Source organism: Phoxinus phoxinus (assembly GCF_949152265.1).
Source record: "Phoxinus phoxinus genome assembly, chromosome: 9".
Taxonomy (NCBI): domain Eukaryota; kingdom Metazoa; phylum Chordata; class Actinopteri; order Cypriniformes; family Leuciscidae; genus Phoxinus; species Phoxinus phoxinus.
The window spans coordinates 20,956,918-20,976,679 of record NC_136884.1 but is presented as its reverse complement, the minus strand read 5'-3'; the positions used below and the strand labels follow the sequence as shown (position 1 = coordinate 20,976,679).

At 40.3% G+C, this 19,762-nt stretch overlaps 1 protein-coding gene across 2 annotated transcripts in view; it reads left to right on the top strand.

Moving 5' to 3' along the window:
* Positions 1-7,801: 7,801 nt before the first annotated feature.
* The window catches only part of myrfl (myelin regulatory factor like), a 62,432-nt gene continuing 50,471 nt past the window's right edge, over positions 7,802-19,762 (top strand). For both annotated transcript variants that reach the window (XM_079624043.1, XM_079624042.1), the window contains exons 1-2: positions 7,802-7,992; positions 8,568-8,681. In XM_079624043.1, coding sequence (XP_079480169.1) covers positions 8,636-8,681 — 46 coding nt within the window. In that variant the 5' untranslated portion in view covers positions 7,802-7,992; positions 8,568-8,635. The remainder of the gene's footprint in view (positions 7,993-8,567; positions 8,682-19,762) is intronic.

Here is a 19,762-nt window from a genome sequence, read left to right as displayed (position 1 = left end):
AGTTTTTGTCTTATTATATTTATATCATATTATGTTGCTATATTAGAATATCACGAGCAAGAGTGCCGTTTTCCTGTGCACAATTGCAAATGTGCTATTTATTTTATACAACAGTTAAATTAACAATAAAGTTAACATTGTGTGTTACTTTTTATACTGTCAATATTGTTTGTTTCCCCCTTTATTTCGCCGACGAGAATTTCATAATGAAACTGTAGTCCAACAGACAGCGATTATTTTTTTAAAACTGAAATCCGCGTTTTGAACGAATCATTTGATTCAATGAATGAATCGGCCGTTTGAACAAATCGGTTGAATAAAACTCCAACAACTCGCTTATTAAGACAGTGACTTACTGCCACCTACTGGCGGGTTTAGTTGCATATTTAAAGTACCCTTTAATTAAAATGTTAAAATTATAAATAATTTCATATTTAAATCTTGAATAGCTTTATTTATGCAATTGCAAATGATGTGTAAATATAGTAATGCCAGTTCGGATGCCGCTTCTGTGTCACCTCTGCACTGCAAGGATGGTTTTTAATTTAATTATTTAATTTGACAGTGGTACGGTCTTATTCTAATAGAATTTAATTTGAATGTTAGAATTTGACATAAAAGGTGATGCATACCTCTAAATACGTTTAGAAATAATTTCCATATTTAGGTGAAAATGCCCCTGGAAATCAATTTAAGGCGGCAAATATTGCCCCTTAATAAAATGTTTTATTTCAGTCACTACTGTGAACTGACCACTGCGTAGAATATGTTAAATATGAATATCTTTGTGAGTCTGCTGTCAACAACAAACCTAAACCAGCCATGGTACCAGTACAAAATCAGTAAAATATCATCTAATTATTATCAACAAAACTTTGAAAATATCGAGATATATTTTTGTTAATATTGCAAACCCCTAATGTACGGTATTAATTTTGATTTCTTCAGGTCTTAAAAAGGTCTTAAAAAGCCTTAAATTTGACTTTAAAAAATGTGCAGATACCCTGGGAAGGGCCATGTGAGGCCCGAAACGTCACTAAAAAAAAATTATTTGAATGGGAGCTTATTCGGTGTGCGGAACTGTTACTTACTACTACATGGATTATACTTGTGATCCAGCACCCGTATTTGAAAATAAGATGTGCGTGATTTACTCCTGTGGATACTACATAAACTTTGGGTCATCCTTAATATTTCTCTAATTTACAGAAAGTCTATCTTTTATCACTTTTAAGATATGGCCTTTTGAAATTAAGATGTAGTGCAGTTTGCAGTTATGCAGGCTATGCAGTTTCGGGAATTTCTTCGCTGTATTCCCGCTTTTTGCTCGCAGGTTTCTCTACAGAGCTCCCTCTTCAGCTTCGAAATAGATATTTGATAACACTGTCGAAAAACTTGTTGGCGACTCTCAGATACCAGAGGCTTGTAGATCAACGACATCAAAGCAGATGGGACATTCTTTAAAACGTCGTCTTCATTCGGGTTCGAACAGCGTGAGGGAGCGCAATAATGATAGAATTTTAGCAGATTTCTTTTTGCCGTAAAGCAATTCTTTACATCGCGAGACCTGATATCATGCAATACTTCCTGACGCCGCGTCCGGCGGCTCAAAGTTGCAAGTGTGTTTTTTCCGCTCACATGCGATAGGGGGGTGTGAAACAACCACCATTCAACCCGAAAAAAGTAATATAACCATTCCAATGACTCCGAAGCTGTTAGGTTAAGGTAAAAAACCTGCAAAGTTCACCTTTAATAGATCCAACAGAGGACTTGAACAAAATCCAACAAGACAATCTTGATCTTTCAGAAAAATTACAATAGATGACTGAAGATAATTCTTCATGGTTCGGAAACCTGTTAAGTAAACTCTGGCTGTGGATCAAGGAAATAGCAATTCTGCTGTTGTTTCTCCTACTGGCATACTATATATGCATCCACAGTATCAAGTGTTTCATTCAACAAATGACTCACAGCCCTCACGAGAAAATGACACTTCCAACCAGAAAAGACTATTACTCGTAAGAACTTCACGGACCCTAATTGCAAGTTTTTTTTTCTGTGTCAGCATGCAGTTACAGAAAATCAACACAGAGCATGTCCTATGTGCCTATAACGATCACAAGTTACAAGAATGAACCTTTAAGTGTCTAAATTTGTATTGTGTGAGAGTTATTGGAACTCTCAAAGGGGGAACTGTTGTATTACAAATTTATTAAAATAGGTTCCAATACAATAGTATATTAACTGAAAAAGTTCTGTTTAGCATTTAAGGTTATGCAGAGTGACCGGCAAAAGATTTCTGCCAGTCCTGTTCTCTCTATTGTTAATTGTCAATTACTGAGACTCTCACCCTTTGTCTTTAATGGCTCTGGGAGCCCCTGACCCAGTTGTTGAATAGTTAGGCTAATTGGATTAACATCAATGCATTTGAAGGACACTGTTATGCTGATGAGATCAGGAAAGGAGCTGACTCCTGTACTTTATTTACATGCCACTGCGATGTAAATCCCTCCCCGTTGAAAGGTATAAGATATCATGTAATGTTCCCTTAGTCAGACTTGGATGACTACAGCGACGCACAGCGAAGTCTTCAAAGAATAACTTCTACTTGAAAGATATCCCAACGTCTCCTGGTCTCTGCTTCGATGAAGGAAAAGTTTCCAACACCTGTCATCACAGTCTCGCTGATATTCCATAAGACTCTGGAACATCTGGGCAAGACTGGTGATGGCCCCTTTTCCTCCAGATGAAGTAACTTCAGCAGTGGACGAACCTCCTGTTGCACCTTGTCCCAGATCTTGCTCAGTGCCCTCCACAGGCTGACCCCTCAGCTTTGGTGGCATCTCAATGAGCAAAAAAAAAATCAGCATGTTTATGACCAGGGCCATCCCTGACACCAACTGTAAGAGATGGCCCAGTGGTCAGAGAGAATCATTTTAAACAGGACAGAGGCTGGACAGAGGTTCAGTGGATCCCCAAAAGATAGTTTATTATGATGAAAAAAAAAATGAAAAAAAAAGAAAATTTATATATGTATATGTATATATATATATATATATATATATATATATATATATATATATATATATATATATTTACATGGTCACATACTGAAATACAAACAAACTGAACAAAACAAAACAAAACTGCAACAATGTGCAAAGAAAGGCTACACCAAATAATTTGGTCAAATTTCCAACAGGGTCTCATCTTTGGCCTTAAACAAACCAAGACTGACCTGATAAGCTATATAGCTCCTTATTTATAAGGGCTAACTCCACACTCGGCCTGTACCAAATTAACAAGCAAGGACCAAACATACAATACATTATACACAAAAATAAAAATAATGAAACACTAAACATATTCATAAATAACATACAAAAATGAAATTGTTTAGCTGCTATTCCCCCTCCCCCAGACAAAACTACAAATGGTTCAGCCCAATTAGGGGTATGCTAATGCTACAAAAACCTGTTTGAATCAGCTGGACTGTTTGATGGTGCAGCATGAGACTAGAAGGCCAACAGCCAAAACAAAGTTTTTTGGGGGAATTCTTACAATAAAAAGACAGTGAAGTTTTTATTTTATTTTTTATAATTGAATAGTTGGATTCAATTGGAACAAACAGACAAAAATATATATATATATCAGACTCATTTCAAATAGGGAAAACAATTACACAACACCATTCTGATTTAAAAGATGGTAAATGCCGGCATAATCAGGTTGTGATGTGTGAATGCGTGTCAAGTCCATGTAATTCATTTTCTGTCACCAAGCTTCGCTTGTGACAAGGTCAATTAAAGATCTTTATTGATTTAGAACTTTTAACAACAAAATGCAATGCAGAACACACACACACAACAAAAAAGATGACAAGGAAGAAAATACCTTGCCATCTCTACTTTTCTAAATGTGGTGCTCCTGCCAAGAAATGCTACCTGCTGGTGAGACAAAATAGTCCCACAAAAGATTCTGTTGCATTTTTGCTGTTACTGTTGCATTGCGCTCTCTTTATGCTCCACCGGCTGAAAAGCCCCCATCCCATGATTCCTTCAGACTCCATCAACCATGTTATGGTCAGCATTCTGCCAGTCTACAAAGGCTGGAGGTGTATATGCCTCGGACCTGCGCTCGCAGAACAAGTTGTGGATGCACAGGGAGGGCATTGTTATCTTCACCACCTTGTCTGGCTCCAAGCATATGGTCGACTTGAAAACTCTCAACCTGTTGGCAAGAATGCCAAATGCATTCTCTACCACACGTTGTGCCCTAGAAAGATGGTAGTTCAGTACTCTTTGACTGTGCTCTATCTGTCTGAATGGATATGGCTTCATGAGGTCATGTGCTTCATCACCCACAAACATGTAGGGCATCATTATGTCAGAGCTGGGCAAAGTCTCAGGTGGAGGAAAGTTCAGTAGGCCCTGGTCCATTGCTTTGCGCAGGTCCGAGTCCAGCATCTGAAACCCTACCTTGGGTACCCACACTTGCATAGATGAACTTGTAGTTTGCATCTACTGCAGCCATCATTAGCACAGAGAACCTGCCCTTGTAGTTTTGGTAAAGACTGCCACTTTTTGTTGGAGGTTGTATGTGAATAATGCCTTCCATCGAGTGCCCCAAGGCAATGTGGAAACTGCCATTTCCTTGCAAAATCCTGGGCTATTGACCGTCATTCTGCCTCCGTTGATGGTGTCTACAACAATAGGAGGAAAAAGAACAGTGTTTGGGAGTTTAAGAATCAGAATGCCTTTATTGTCATAGTCATAAGTAGGCCTACAACAAAATTGGATAGCCATCTTTTTGTGGTGCAAAAAGCATATCACTAAAAACATTTAAAGGGGTCATTAACTGGATTGTTTTATTATTTTATAATGTTGCCTGGGGTGCCCTTATAATGTTAGTGTTTTTTTTTTCATTTTTCCTAGCCTGATTTTAGCCTCTGATTTGAACGCTCTGTTTTAAGGGGCGTGTCTGCTGTGAGACTTCAGTGTAAACGCCCACTGCTGTGATTGGCTGACATGCATGCATATGAAATAGCTAGTAGTACATGTGGAACTCTCTCGAAAACTTTTACTACATTTTTATTATTACAGCTATCGAGATTAACGAATCGTGAAAAGTATTATTTAAATCATTATATTTAGTTGCAGTGATGAGCATTGAGCAGATGACATATATCTCTGTTGATCGCATGAATAAAGATCTATTGCAATTTTTGCACCCTCACGAATGCCTTCACCAAATAACAATGCAAACACGATGTAAATACAGTAAGAGCTTCGTTGTGCAGTGTAACAGCGTCATTTCATAACGAGTTTTGGCAAATGTCCAGAAAAACTTGCGCTGTTTGATTAACAGCTTGGGCGATTTGGAAGGAGCGTTCTTTGATCGCTTTCTGTATATAATTTAATCACAATTTAAATAAGATTATTTTCACCCTACTAAGAGAAACGATGTGAAGTTGATTGTTTAGTCACTGATGTATAAACAGTTGAGCGATTTTGAGAAAGATAATCTATCTGAACTTGAATAATTACACATCAGAAATCACTCCATCACAGATCAGGCATTAGAATAAACACATGGTTACTTACATGTTTGTGGCATTGCTGCAGATCCGTGTCGTAAAAGTCTGTTTGCAAAGCATGTGTCGGATATTGTGACTGATCTAAGTGATTTATTAAAGTTTAACCACGCATTCCTAATATTGGAATCCGAAGGTGTAGGCGTTGATCTTCTTCTGCGGAGGCGGTGTTTTATAACCTTTGACGTCATAGATCCCCACTTCGTCATTTTCAAATAGACAACTCGCGTCATTTCCCATTCCACTTCTCGCGTGTGTTTTCGTGACAAAACGTGGTTTAGGGACCGGATAGAGTCGTTGCGTGACAGAGTTCTTGTCAACTCGAGTAGTGTGTAATCCCCTGTTGCAGATTATTTACCTAGTGTGAACACCACAACGACTTCAAGACTCCAGAGCAAGTCATGTAGTCTAATCTGCCGAAGTTTATGTAGTGTGAACTAGACATTAGGGTAGCCACTAGGAAAACGTTTCTAAGCCAGATCTATTGTGCTTATTTGGGCATTTAAATTTTGCCATGTGTATTATTCCCCATGGCCGCACGTTTATTCCCCATGGCCGCACGTTTATCTCCAGATTATTGCATTTGTCAAAATCTGTTACTAGCTTGCATGATTGAATTAGTTTAGATGGAGGATACCAGTCTGATTTACGCTTTTGGACCAGCTTACTTAACAATTGGAATGGGATTTCTTCTTTTCTTTTCTTTTTTTACACTGAGTCATTCAATACCTCTATCTCTCTACACCGACGTAGCTTTATCCATCCCGTTCGGAGGGTTATTCGGTAACGAATGGTTCGCCGACAAATGACACCGCAAAATCATCAACCTACCTGCGAAAGTTAAATCTCACGCACTGTTCGAGATTTATCCTATTGTTTAGCCTGTTTGCTTTGGGGAAACAAATGTGTCGGGTTATTCGGTAACGAATGGTTCGCCGACAAATGACACAGCGAAATCATCAACCTACCTGCGGAAGTTAAATCTCCCACACTGTTCGAGATTTATCTTATTGTTTAGCCTGTTTGCTTTGGGGAAACAAATGTGTCGAAAAAAGATTTTGTTTCTGTGTGGTAACAAATCTACAGCCTGTATCATTAATAAATGTATATTGCCTGATATTCCCATTATCAACCGTTTCACGTGGATTTGTGTTAATAATAATTTTATTCTTAAAGCTACATACCTTTCTTGTATCAATGATAAAGCTGATGCGCTTTCACACTTTAAATTTCAAGAATTGCCCAGAAGTGCATCCACCCAGCTTGCCTTGCCCCCAGTTCAGCCAAACTATCCTAGACTAAGTGTGCCGCCTACTTGGAAGCGGCTAGTAAATATATGAGGTTTGGGATGGCCAAAAATTCCAGCAAACTTCAGTATCCTTCAATTAAAGCAACTCCTACATCCTACATCAAAACTGGACGTGGCCTCTCAAATATACAGTGTTCTCTTATAAATTGGCTCTGCTCTCCCCCAAGAATTTGTGTGTGCATACTCTGCAAATCTCTATCTAGCTTATTTTTAACAATCAATTTTGTAACCTGAATGTGTGAGGCTTCTGTCATTCGCTTCCAGTTAATTTAGCTGTAAAAAAAATTCTATTATGGTGTTTGATAATCCAAATGTATTTGTTATCATATTATTTTATGTCATTATCAGAATTATAAACGCATTGGTTTGTAGCGCAAATAGTTTATACTAACCTTTGTTATTCTTCCAGTTATTTACCTATAATGGCTAATGAATCGGAAGTCTGGCACATTCAAAGAAAATAGCTTACTTCTGCATTACAAATCAATCAGAATAGACCATGATTGGCATGTCTGATTTCACATAGGGCACCAAATAAGTCAGAACCGCTTGAACCATATGATAAACTATATAACCATGAGGATTCTGTCTTGAATATGGTCCATATACAATGACTAAGTATATTTGTTTCTCTCATCGTAATATTAATGCTGTTGAAGCAAATGTTTTCCTCCATTATTTGCGCCTGTCAAATCCACAGCGTCCAGGATATCATTGATCTATTTGCACAGAAACACACCCATCAATCCCTTCAGCTCTCGCAGCATGTCGGTGTGTGATTACCTCATAAAGCAAAGCTTCCTTTATGGCCTCCTACAGGTGTTTGCTCTAATGTGGGTGGATTTTGTCTCTAGGGTCAGAGAACAAACTACATACGAGACTGCGCAACAGCTGCCATTTTCAATGAATAAGAACTTATTTTTTTCTTTCTATAGATATTATTATTTATTTTAATGTAGGAATATATAGGGGCCTTCACTAGAGACCATCTATCTGTGGTGTATATGGAGTTACTGATGGATTACACTTGAGCTGCTAACTTAAATGGGTCGAAACTAAAATAACCGTCATCTACATTCTGGAGGAAAAGGTAGGATCTTTTTTTGTATAAACTGGAAACTTTTTATACTTTTTCATGTATATTAGCAGCTAGTAGTAATGACTTTAGATGAATGGTTTTTGATTTAGACCTATGTTACATTAAGAAGCTAGTATAAGTACAGTATTCTCTTAAGTGGCCATTTCTGTTGATTTAGATGTGTATGTGTAGTTTGCGGACAGTCAGATCACCAAACCTGGCTGCCGCCATTCCAGGCCATGATCACTGTGAGCCTGTGTTAACAGGGCGTACATTTTCAGTTTTGTTCTATTTTGACTTTAAAATGGCTCAACATTAGTTGACGCTATCAATGATTACAACAATATTATTGAAGTGGATCAGTCTAAACTAAACGTACTTTGTGTGAGATCATACAGTTTGGTTTGTCACATTACATTAGAGGCAAAACGAAAAGGAAACTAATGCTGTCATGTGCTTGACATGAACAAGCTGTCGATCTTTCTCAGTTTCTCTGAATTGGGGAAAGGTAAAGCGATAAGTATTTGAATAAGTTCATGCTATCTCTCCATGTCTAAGATACAACCTGTCCTGCGTCTTTCACATAGGGCATTTACAGCAGTTGGTTTAAAATAAGCAGCACTAAAAGAAATTCAGGAGACCTGGAGCTGATCCAATGGATGTGCTTGGGGAAAATGAGGCACTGCAGCAATTTTTTAATGGTAAGACACCTAAACAACATTCACCTGTTTTTACCTACGACCATATTTTCATGTTTTCTTTCTCTTTTAGTTGAACCATAAATAAATGAACATAGTAATAATGATATATATTAATGCATAATTCATATTCTTACATAGTGTAAATAATACAAATATAGTAATACAGTACGTTCCTAAATTTCTAAAATATAAAAATATTCTTTTGAAATAATCTTTTGGGTTTGCAAAATATAAGACAAAATCCATATACGAGGTCAGTAAGTAAAATATTACTGTGATATATAGTTGAATAATTTGGATACTGTAACTGTTTGCTTCTTAAAATGTATGTCAGTGTTTAAAAAAAAAGTGTATTAAAGTGTACTCTATATCAGCCGTTTTCTCTGAAATCTGGTTACAAACCTGGAATTTTTTATGTATTTTTTTTTAATATATATCTGCAAACAACTTGCTGTAGATTAAGAACTATAAATGTTAGTATTTCATGGAGGTTGTGTTTTCCATGGACTTCATGGCATTTATAAGCATAACAATCATATAATGTAGGTGGCTGTAATCTGTACAGTATGAAGGTACAGTTTACTATAAAGTTCAAGGTCACGGATCTATAAAACAAGTCAGAAGAGCAAACAGATCAAGGCCCATTATGTGAATACACACGTACGTTTACTGTCTCCTTGCTGTTTCTATACAGTGTACTATATCTAGAATTTTAGAATTTAAATGTATTTTATTATTGTACAGGTGAAGTGAATAACATGTATATCATTACAATGGCACCTATAAAGGGGTGGGACATTTTAGGCAGCAATGAACAGTCAGTTCTTGAATTCTTGAGTTATTTGGCAGGTGGTTTTAATGTTGTGGCTGCTCAGTTTCCGCCGTTGTGAAGCTCTCTCAATCTGGTTGGCTACTGATTGTTTGTGTCTGTACCATCTTCATCATCATTTCCTTCAGTCAGTTCAAGCCAATCTATGATGATTGTGGGTTCAGCCTGTTTTGTCTTGCCATTCTCGTTATCCTCTAGAGTGGTTTTTGTCAAAAATTTGTTTCTCAGTCCATAATCTGTGACATTTGTCTGAAGGATTAGTCGATACTTTAGTTATTTGGAATGGTGGCCTTTGGACGCGGTCTCTGGATCAGACAGATAGTCTGTGTATTGTGAGAGGTTCTTCATGTCCCTTTCCTTTTTTGACATTATTGTGATGTCCAGGTATTTTATGATTGGTGAGACATGTTTGTGGATCTTTTGAAATAATTTTCTCATAAGTGTCTGAGCCAGGAAGTCTTTACTTCATTTTGTCTACAGAGGTAGATGGTTGCAATGTTAGGAGTCTTGACCTTAGAACTATACAACTTATGACTGTAAGCCCAGCATTCAATTATGCACAGTCAATTATAGTTGAGACGCCATTCACATACTGTAGCTATGGTTACAAACTTCAAACTATTTAAATTGTTATTAAATTATATACAGAAAGCAATCAAAGAACGTTCCTTCCAAATTGCCCAAGCTGTCAATCACACAGCACAAGTTTTTCTGGACACTTGCCAAAACTTGTTATGAAATCAATGCCGCTGTTACACTGCACAACGAAACTCTTACTGTATTTACATTGTGTTTGGATTGTTATTTTGTGAAAGCATTCGTGAGAGTGCAAATTTGCGTTGCAATAATGAGATCTTTATCCACGCGATCAACGTCATCTGCGTAGTGGTTCTCATCACTGCAAGCTTTCATGTGATGGAATAGATTTAAAGAGCATATTGCAGGTTAGAGTACCCAGTGAGCCAATGTATAGAAAAATAATGTAGGAACTAGATTTAAATATAAACATACTTATAAAACGCTATTTGGGCTTCTGGAGTCGTTTTTGTGAGAGATTTTTACTTCCGCATTTGAAAACCGCCAAACCGGAAGTGATGTAACGGGAGGGAGAGCGGTCAAAGTAAACAATAGGAAAGCATAAATTGCAATGACAGTTCGGACGCTGAGAAAATTGTAGCCTACATGTTTACTCGCATGACGGACCTCAGGCATATAATTATGAGCCTGGTATGAAACCAAGAGAGACTAAACAACGGTCAGAGGAGACACGTTGAGTTGTGGTGTGAGGAGAACAGGGCAGGGGTCTCAATGAGAGAACAGTGTTAGCTTATAGATGTATTCACCTTAGCCGATTATATGAATAACACTATATGCTCAGATCACAATATTGTACAGATTATTATCATGCAATAGCAAAGCTATTATTTAGACCCTTACCTGCATGTGTTGTGTATGTCAGCCATTAGGAGACAGTTTCCAGAGGAAGAGGGACTTTATAAAGGCTTTGAATAGCCCCATTTGGTGACAATGAATAAAAAAATTATCACAATCACAACTGTCTTACTGTATAAAAACTTTATATGTAGAAACAGCCAACACAAACATTAAAATTCGGAGTACAGATTGAAAATGATCATAATATATTATAATAATAATAATAAGTGTCGGGCTGCAGACTAATAACAAACACACAAATGTAGGATAATGTTAATGAATTAAATTAAGACAAGGCACATTTTGTAAAACCGATGTAAAGTTACGTTACAATAAGTGATCTCTGACGGATCCGTGACCGTCACGTTTCCCGCCGGTGGCCGAACCACATTCTGACAGCGGACCGGGCGACCCGATGAAGGAGCCGGGACAGTGTGCACATATCACCGTCATCATATAACTCCATCATATCGCTGGGATTATAATCATCCGGTCTATAGTGAACGCTGCACACTACAGAGTTTTTCAAAGCAGATGCAGAAGTGAAGTCTCGTCTCTAAACCCCGCACAAAACGCACACAGGCACGGAAGATAGCACCGTCCTTTTTCTTGTTCGGAAACCTGTGGACTCGATGTCCTGACAGGCCATAATTCACAATCATTTACCACGATGGTGATTAATTGAAATACAATAACCACAGAAAAAACACACAGAATCACGATCGCTCCTACTGAATACCAACATTCTCTGCACTGAGCAAACGCAGAGCCCAGCAAACGACTCCCTCTGGTGACGTAAAGGTGAAAAAATTGCGTTTTCACTGTCACGTTTTTTACTAAATTTGAGCCCTTACGTCTTGCAAAACAATTTTTAATCCTGCATTTACTTTTCATATGGTATTTTCATACAAGGTTACATATTAATTAAAAAAAAAAAAAAAACCTGCAATATGCGCTTTAAATATAGTGCTTTAAACAATACTTTTCACGATTCGTTAATCTCGATAGCTGTAATAGTAAAAACGTAGTAAAGGTTTTCGAGAGAGTTCCACATGTAATACTAGCTATTTTATACAACAGTGGGCGTTTACACTGAAGTCTCACAGCAGACACGCCCCTTAAAACAGAGCGTTCAAATCAGAGGCTAAAATTAGGCTAGAAAAAAATGCCTTTTATTTCTAAATTATGGAAAAATTTTAAGTAAAAAACATACTAACATTATAAGGGCACCCCAGGCAACATTATAAAATTATAAAACAATCCAGTTCATGACCCCTTTAAACTGAGTAGCGCATCACTGAGAAACGTTGTGCTCTAATTGTCCTTGCGATGGAGGTTCGTGTTGAATGACTAGTTCTTCCAATGTTTCATCATTGGACTCGCGCTCAGATGGTAAAATCGACGTCATCGTTACGGTCTTTACAGTTTAATCGCTGAGCTGTAGGAAGCTTCCGGATAGAGCTGAAGTTCAGTAATGGTAATTGCCGTGTAGCTTTAGCTAGGCGTTGTACATGGTAGACCAGTTCCCAACAGACTGGGCCATCTGGCCAATCAGAGCAGAGCAGGCTTTTGGAAAGGAGGGATTTAGAGAGACCGATTCATCCGATGAGTCGTTTGAGAATCATTGACCAATGTGGTGATGTGCAATGTATATTATGAGAAAATTTAAGTTTTTTTTTTTACGAAACCTCTAAAACAAAATTAGGAGACTTTAAAATAGCATAATAGGGGCACTTTAAGAAACCAGGGGCTGATCCATCTAATCTTGATAATTATTCTACATTTGCCATTTATTTCTAAAATCCTGGAAAAGTGTGTTGCAACCACAGGTCCATGATCATCTCCCCGATAATAAATAGTTACTTGTCCTTTTCGACCTGAGTGCAGCCTTTGATGCCATCTCGCATAAGATACTCCTTGACAGGTTAGCTTCTATTGGGATCACTGGCATCCCCTGTCTTGGTTTATATCCCTTATGCCAACTTAAAAATGTCTGATCAAGACAATCTACAGTTAATACTGGTGTTCCTCAGGGTTCTGTTTTGGGCCCACTTCTATTCATTATCTATTTACTCCCTCTTGGCCATATTTTTTGGAAATTTGGTATCCATTTTCACTGTTACGCTGATGACAACCAGCTCTACCTGTTTTCCAAACCCTCTCATTCTTTTCCTCCACCTTGTTTCACCAGCTGTTTAGTTGAAATAAAAATGGCTTTCAGCTAACTTTTTAAAACTCAAGATCTACTCTGACCACATCTGATTGTTTTACTGTGGAGATTGATCATGATGCAATGTGTCCTTGCCCGCAGGTTAAGACTCTGGGTGTCATTCTGGATAGCACACTTTCCTTCGAAGCTCATGTTAATAATATTACACATACTGCATACTTTCACCTGCATAATATTAATCATCTCCATCCTTCCCCTACAATGAGCAACACTGGAATCCTTATCCATGCACTGTTTACTGCACGTATTGATTACTGCAATGCTCTTCTAACTGGTCTTCCTTCCAAACCCCTCTATAGTTGGTTTAGAACTCTGCGGCTTGTGTCCTTTCTAGAACTACTTTTACTGAGCACATTTCACTGGTTTCCAGTGAAGTATTGCATTAAATTCAAAATTATTCTTCTCACATTCAAGGCACTTCATAATCTCACTCCTCTGTACACCTTAATGATCTTCTTCATATTTGTACCACTACAAACGCTCTAAGACCTTCACTCACACTTTCTCTTGTGTCACCACATATATGCTTAAAGGGCACCTATTATGGAATTTTGAAATTTACCTTTCATGTAGTGTGTAACATAGATCTAAGTGAACAAAAACATCATGCAAAGTTTGAAATATGAAAGTGCACCGTATATAAAGTTATTGTCTTTAAAAAGTTAGAGTCGACTCGGAGTCATTTTTATGAATCGTTAGAAGACCGAAGCTTTTTCTCTGACTAGATGACGTCAACTTGTCAAGTTATTTGAATACGATACGCCCACTTATTGCGCTCCAAGGCCAGGGAAAACTTGAGAACGTCATGGCGACGAGACGCTGTGTTCTGAAGTGCGACTCAAAAGACAACTTTTTTCATCTGCCCAAGGAGGAGCATTTGAAGACTAAGTGGCTACAATTCATATATACAACTATACCACAGAAGTATAGTCCGAGCCTTGTGCTTTGTTCGCGCCATTTTGAAGACGATTGCTTTACCAACTTAAATGCAATCAAACTTGGATTCGCGAGCTGGCTGATATTGAAGGCAGGTTCAGTTCCAAGTGTATTTGCATCAGCTTCCTCCTCCGTATCACAACCTGTAAGTGTTATAAATAATTGTTGCTTTTATGTTTTATGTAGCATGCTTAATTATTATTTTGTTTGTTGTGTAAGCACCGTTTAGCTTCTAGGTCTTCAATGACAATTGTATTGAGATATGTGAAGTGTTGTCGTTGTTTTCGGAGTTGTCTTAAAGAATAGAGTAATACCTCGTAGTAACGTAACTGCATTTTTATTTGTATTTTTTTTGTAAAAACGTTATGTTTATGCATCGGGCTAATGCAAACAAAGACTGATTGTGCTTTTACAATATGAACTCTGGGATATGCTCGCTAACATAACATTAAATTCTTCATCTTATTTTTAGTTTTTTACTACAAACTAAAGCAGTGGACTATAATCATTATTATAACAAAATTGAATTGATAAAAGCATCATTGTACTCCGTGTTAAAAATAAGTATTATCACTGTAAACACTGCTGGGTCATCTGACCAATCAACGCAGATTAGCGTCGCGCAAAGGAGGGGTTTGGGAAAATGAGTCGTTGAACGAATCATTTGGGAGTCGGTGTGTCACGGGTATGGTGCGGATGAAGACAAAGGCAAAGGCACAAAGCTCCAATTCAAACTTTTACTATAATAAAGCTTACACAAAACGGAAACACTCACGATACACTGTAACATAATCAAACATTGACCGACAACTGAAGGGAGAAAGACAGGAACTTAAATACAGAGGATGACGAGGGTACAACAGGTGAAGACAATGAAGGGTGATTAACTGATTAACTAGACAGGTGATGAAAATGAACTAATGAAAATGACGACAGAGATGACGAAAAACACTGAATGAGAAAAAACAACCTAAAAGTCCATAGAAACAACAGAAAACACATTAACAATGTGACAGAACCCCCCCCTCCCCCCAGGCGCGTCCTCGCGCCGTAAAACATCCAAAGGGGTGGGAGGGTGGGCGCCCTGGAGGCTGATGAACAGGTGGCCGATCTGGAGCAGGAAGCCTCCAGGGCGGAGCAGGACGTGCAGGTGGCCAGGGCGGAGCAGGATGAGGGCGTGGCCATGGCGGAGCAGACGGACCCTCAGGCGTCCATGGTGGTGAGGACCCTTCGGGCGGCCACGGTGGTGAGGACCCTTCGGGCGGCCATGGCGGTGAGGACCCTTCGGGCGGCCATGGCGGTGAGGACCCTTCGGGCGGCCATGGCGGTGAGGACCCTTCGGGCGGCCATGGCGGTGAGGACCCTTCGGGCGGCCATGGCGGTGAGGACCCTTCGGGCGGCCATGGCGGTGAGGACCCTTCGGGCGGCCATGGCGGTGAGGACCCTTCGGGCGGCCATGGCGGTGAGGACCCTTCGGGCGGCCATGGCGGTGAGGACCCTTCGGGTGACCATGGGAACCGTGTCGGAAGGGCCTCCACGATCCCCTCAGAGGACTTATTGCCCCCCCCCAAAATTTTCTTGGGGAGGTCCGCACTGGACTGGACCAGCGGCGAAGAGGGCTCTGAGCTGACCGGGACCAGCGGCGAAGGCTCTGGGCTGGACGGGACCAGCGGCGAAGGCTCTGGGCTGTACGGGACCAGCGGCGAAGGCTCTGGGCTGGACGGGACCAGCGGCGAAGGCTCTGGGCTGGACGGGACCAGCGGCGAAGGCTCTGGGCTGGACGGGACCAGCGGCGAAGGCTCTGGGCTGGACGGGACCAGCGGCGCAGGAAGCTCTGGGCTGGACGGGACCAGCGGCGAAGGCTCTGGGCTGGACGGGACCAGCGGCGAAGGCTCTGGGCTGGACGGGACCAGCGGCGAAGGCTCTGGGCTGGACGGGACCAGCGGCGAAGGCTCTGGGCTGGACGGGACCAGCGGCGAAGGCTCTGGGCTGGACGAGACCAGCGGCGAAGGCTCTGGGCTGGACGGGACCAGCGGTGCAGGAAGCTCTGGGCTGGACGGGACCAGCGGTGCAGGAAGCTCTGGGCTGGACGGGACCAGCGGTGCAGGAAGCTCTGGGCTGGACGGGACCAGCGGTGCAGGAAGCTCTGGGCTGGACGGGACCAGCGGTGCAGGAAGCTCTGGGCTGGACGGGACCAGCGGTGCAGGAAGCTCTGGGCTGGACGGGACCAGCGGTGCAGGAAGCTCTGGGCTGGACGGGACCAGCGATGCAGGAAGCTCTGTGCTGGGCAGCGATGAGGGCTCTGTGCTGGGCAGCGATGAGGGCTCTGTGCTGGGCAGCGATGAGGGCTCTGTGCTGGGCAGCGATGAGGGCTCTGTGCTGGGCAGCGATGAGGGCTCTGTGCTGGGCAGCGATGAGGGCTCTGTGCTGGGCAGCGATGAGGGCTCTGTGCTGGGCAGCGATGAGAGCTCTGTGCTGGGCAGCGATGAGGGCTCTGTGCTGGGCAGTGATGAGGGCTCTGGCGCAGGATCAGCGGGCTCTGGCGCAGGATCAGCAGGCTCTGGCGCAGGATCAGCGGGCTCTGGCGCAGGATAAGCAGGCTCTGGCGCAGGATCAGCGGGCTCTAGTTCCTCCCACTGCAACAGCGAAATCTGGAAGCCAAAAAGCTCAGGCACCGGCTCCTGAAGTTCCGGAGCGACAGGTGAGACCGCGAGGGAAGACCCAGACACCAAAAGGGCTTTATCTAAAAAGTCACAAAAAGGTAGATTTAAGTCTCCCAACAGTAGTAACTGGTCCCGGGGATCGTCCAGTCCGCACCAGAAGCGCTGCTTCAAATCGTTCTCACTCCAGTACACATCTTGGTGGAGGTGGAGGTACAACTCCACGAATTCCTCCATGGAACACCCATTCTGGTTAAACAGAAATGCCTCCATGGTGTCCTCCTCCATAACTTTTTGGTCGGTCAATCTGTCACGGGTATGGTGCGGATGAAGACAAAGGCAAAGGCACAAAGCTCCAATTCAAACTTTTACTATAATAAAGCTTACACAAAACGGAAACACTCACGATACACTGTAACATAATCAAACATTGACCGACAACTGAAGGGAGAAAGACAGGAACTTAAATACAGAGGATGACGAGGGTACAACAGGTGAAGACAATGAAGGGTGATTAACTGATTAACTAGACAGGTGATGAAAATGAACTAATGAAAATGACGACAGAGATGACGAAAAACACTGAATGAGAAAAAACAACCTAAAAGTCCATAGAAACAACAGAAAACACATTAACAATGTGACACGGTGAGCAAATCAGGTAAAAATAAATGCATATTATACGACAACAAAAGTGTTTTTTGTCATTGCATGCATGTAAAACTGTTGTTGGGGACTCCCTAAACAACATTAGGAACATTTTAAATGTCATAATAGGTGCCCTTTAACTACTATGGGAGCTAGAACTTTATTTTTTTTTCACTCCGGCTCACCACCGTCATTTTTGTTTATTAATTCGTTATTGAGAGGAAAGCACATGTTCATTTAAACGTCTCTCTCATCAGCGTGGGCGGCGTCAGGATGTTTGTTAACCGTACATTGCTGAACAGGTATTTTATACATCTTTTTGCCCCTAAGTGAAGAACAAAAAATAACTTGTGTTGGGCCTTAAAGCAAAAGTCAGACAAGCAACTTAAAACAATTGTTTCTGTCAAGCATCTAAATCTTGCCTTATCTTTAGTTTACTGTTATCAGCACTATAACACTCGATGTCACTGCTTCCGTTCACAGGAGTTTTTTAATATATATATATGATTTATTTATTGAATTTTTCACAACACCAAAGACAAACAATCAATATACAAAAATGTAATAATAATATAATAAAAAGCAAAGAAAACAAAACAAAAACAAAAAAAGACATAAAAAATAAATTAAATAAAAACATTAATACAAAAACATCAACACAAAATCCCTCACAGTACTAACAGGATTAGTATAGTATATAATATATAACAGAGCTTTATGTCATAGTACAGAAATAGGACAAGGTCAGCCTTAACTAGGTCCAGCAAGTAAAGTTGAGTAACCTCAAAACTTAAAAAATAATGTGTACTGCTAACAATAATACCAGTTGAAAACTGAGAAACCACTGAAAGTGCAGGGTTAGGCGGTCAGTCAGTCAATTGAGACTGTATTCAGCTGCAGAGATTTAACATGGTCAAAAAAGGGTAACCAAATTCTTGAAAATTTAATCATGGAACCACGAAGGTAGTGTTTAATTTTTTCCAATTTAGCAGAAAATAAGGCATCTTTTATCCATCGAGTATGAGAAGGGACTCAAGGACCCTTCCAGTTCATCAAAATGCAACGTCTCGCTAGTAGTGTAAGAAAAGCTACCAACTCAGCGAAATGAGACGGCAATGAGTAATTTGGAGGCAAAACTCCAAACAAGCCAATTAGCGGAGAGGGATGGATATTGACAGAAGTAATAGCGGAAAGGGAGTCAAAAACCGACTCCCAGAAAAGAGATAAAGCAAGACAAGTCCAGAACATATGAGTTAGATTAGCCGGTTCTAGATGACACTTGTCACAGCTTGGATCAATGTCAGGTAACATACGGGCTAATTTACTTTTAGACCAATGCATCTTGTGAACCACTTTACACTGTAAAACCCCGTGGCGAGCACAAACAGATGACGGAGCTAGAACTTTTAGCCATACGGCCCCTCGCCTATGGAACTCTCTCCTTCTCAATATTCATAAATATGCAGTGATAGTCTGCATACTTTTATATCCCGTCTTAAGGGGACACACCCCAGGTGAATAGGAAAAAAAAATGTGACTAATAGATATCAGCATGAAACTTCCCCAGTTGATTACTGACATTAAAGCTGCAGTCCGTCGTTTTTCCTCTTTGTCGCCATCTCTGTTTGAAATCTGCAATTGCAGTTATTCGTGGAATTATTAACTGTGCGTGGGTAGTAAATCGGCATGAAACAGCGCGGATGAACACAATGTATTGAGGAGAACCTGTCGCTGTGGATACTGTACTGTCATCAGCAATGTCAGAGTATACTTTTTGAAAGTGTATAACCAACATTATAATTTTCATCAGTAAATGTCATCTGAACAAGTAAGTAACATTCACTTTTGTTCTGACCAAATTCGGGGGGTGGGGGGAAGCATTGCAGTAGGCTATATCATGCTGATTAAATCTAACGATTGCTTATATCACGTCAAAACGTGAAAAATATATTTTGTTCTCAAATTATTAATGTTAACTACATCATTATTGCGTGACTACATTTAATGTGTATTAGGGCTACCTGTAGTTCAGTTTTCATTTCTGTGCAGTATAAATTCTAATTGTCATACCAACAAATTAATGTTCCTTATAACTGTTTCTCTTTGAAATAAAAAACACACACGTATGTGTAATCAAATGCTTATTTAAAACTGTAATATAATCAAATTTTATTCACATACATTTTGCACCCCTTCAAAACACGGAGTTCACGCCACCTTTCAAAAGCCCTGCCGATGTTTATCCTTAGCATGGGCTCGGTTGCAGTCTCTTCTTTTCTGTAGCCACTGTGAAGTCCGAAGTCTTTTGGGTTTTACAACTGGTGAATCTCCAGTTGTCCCTGGT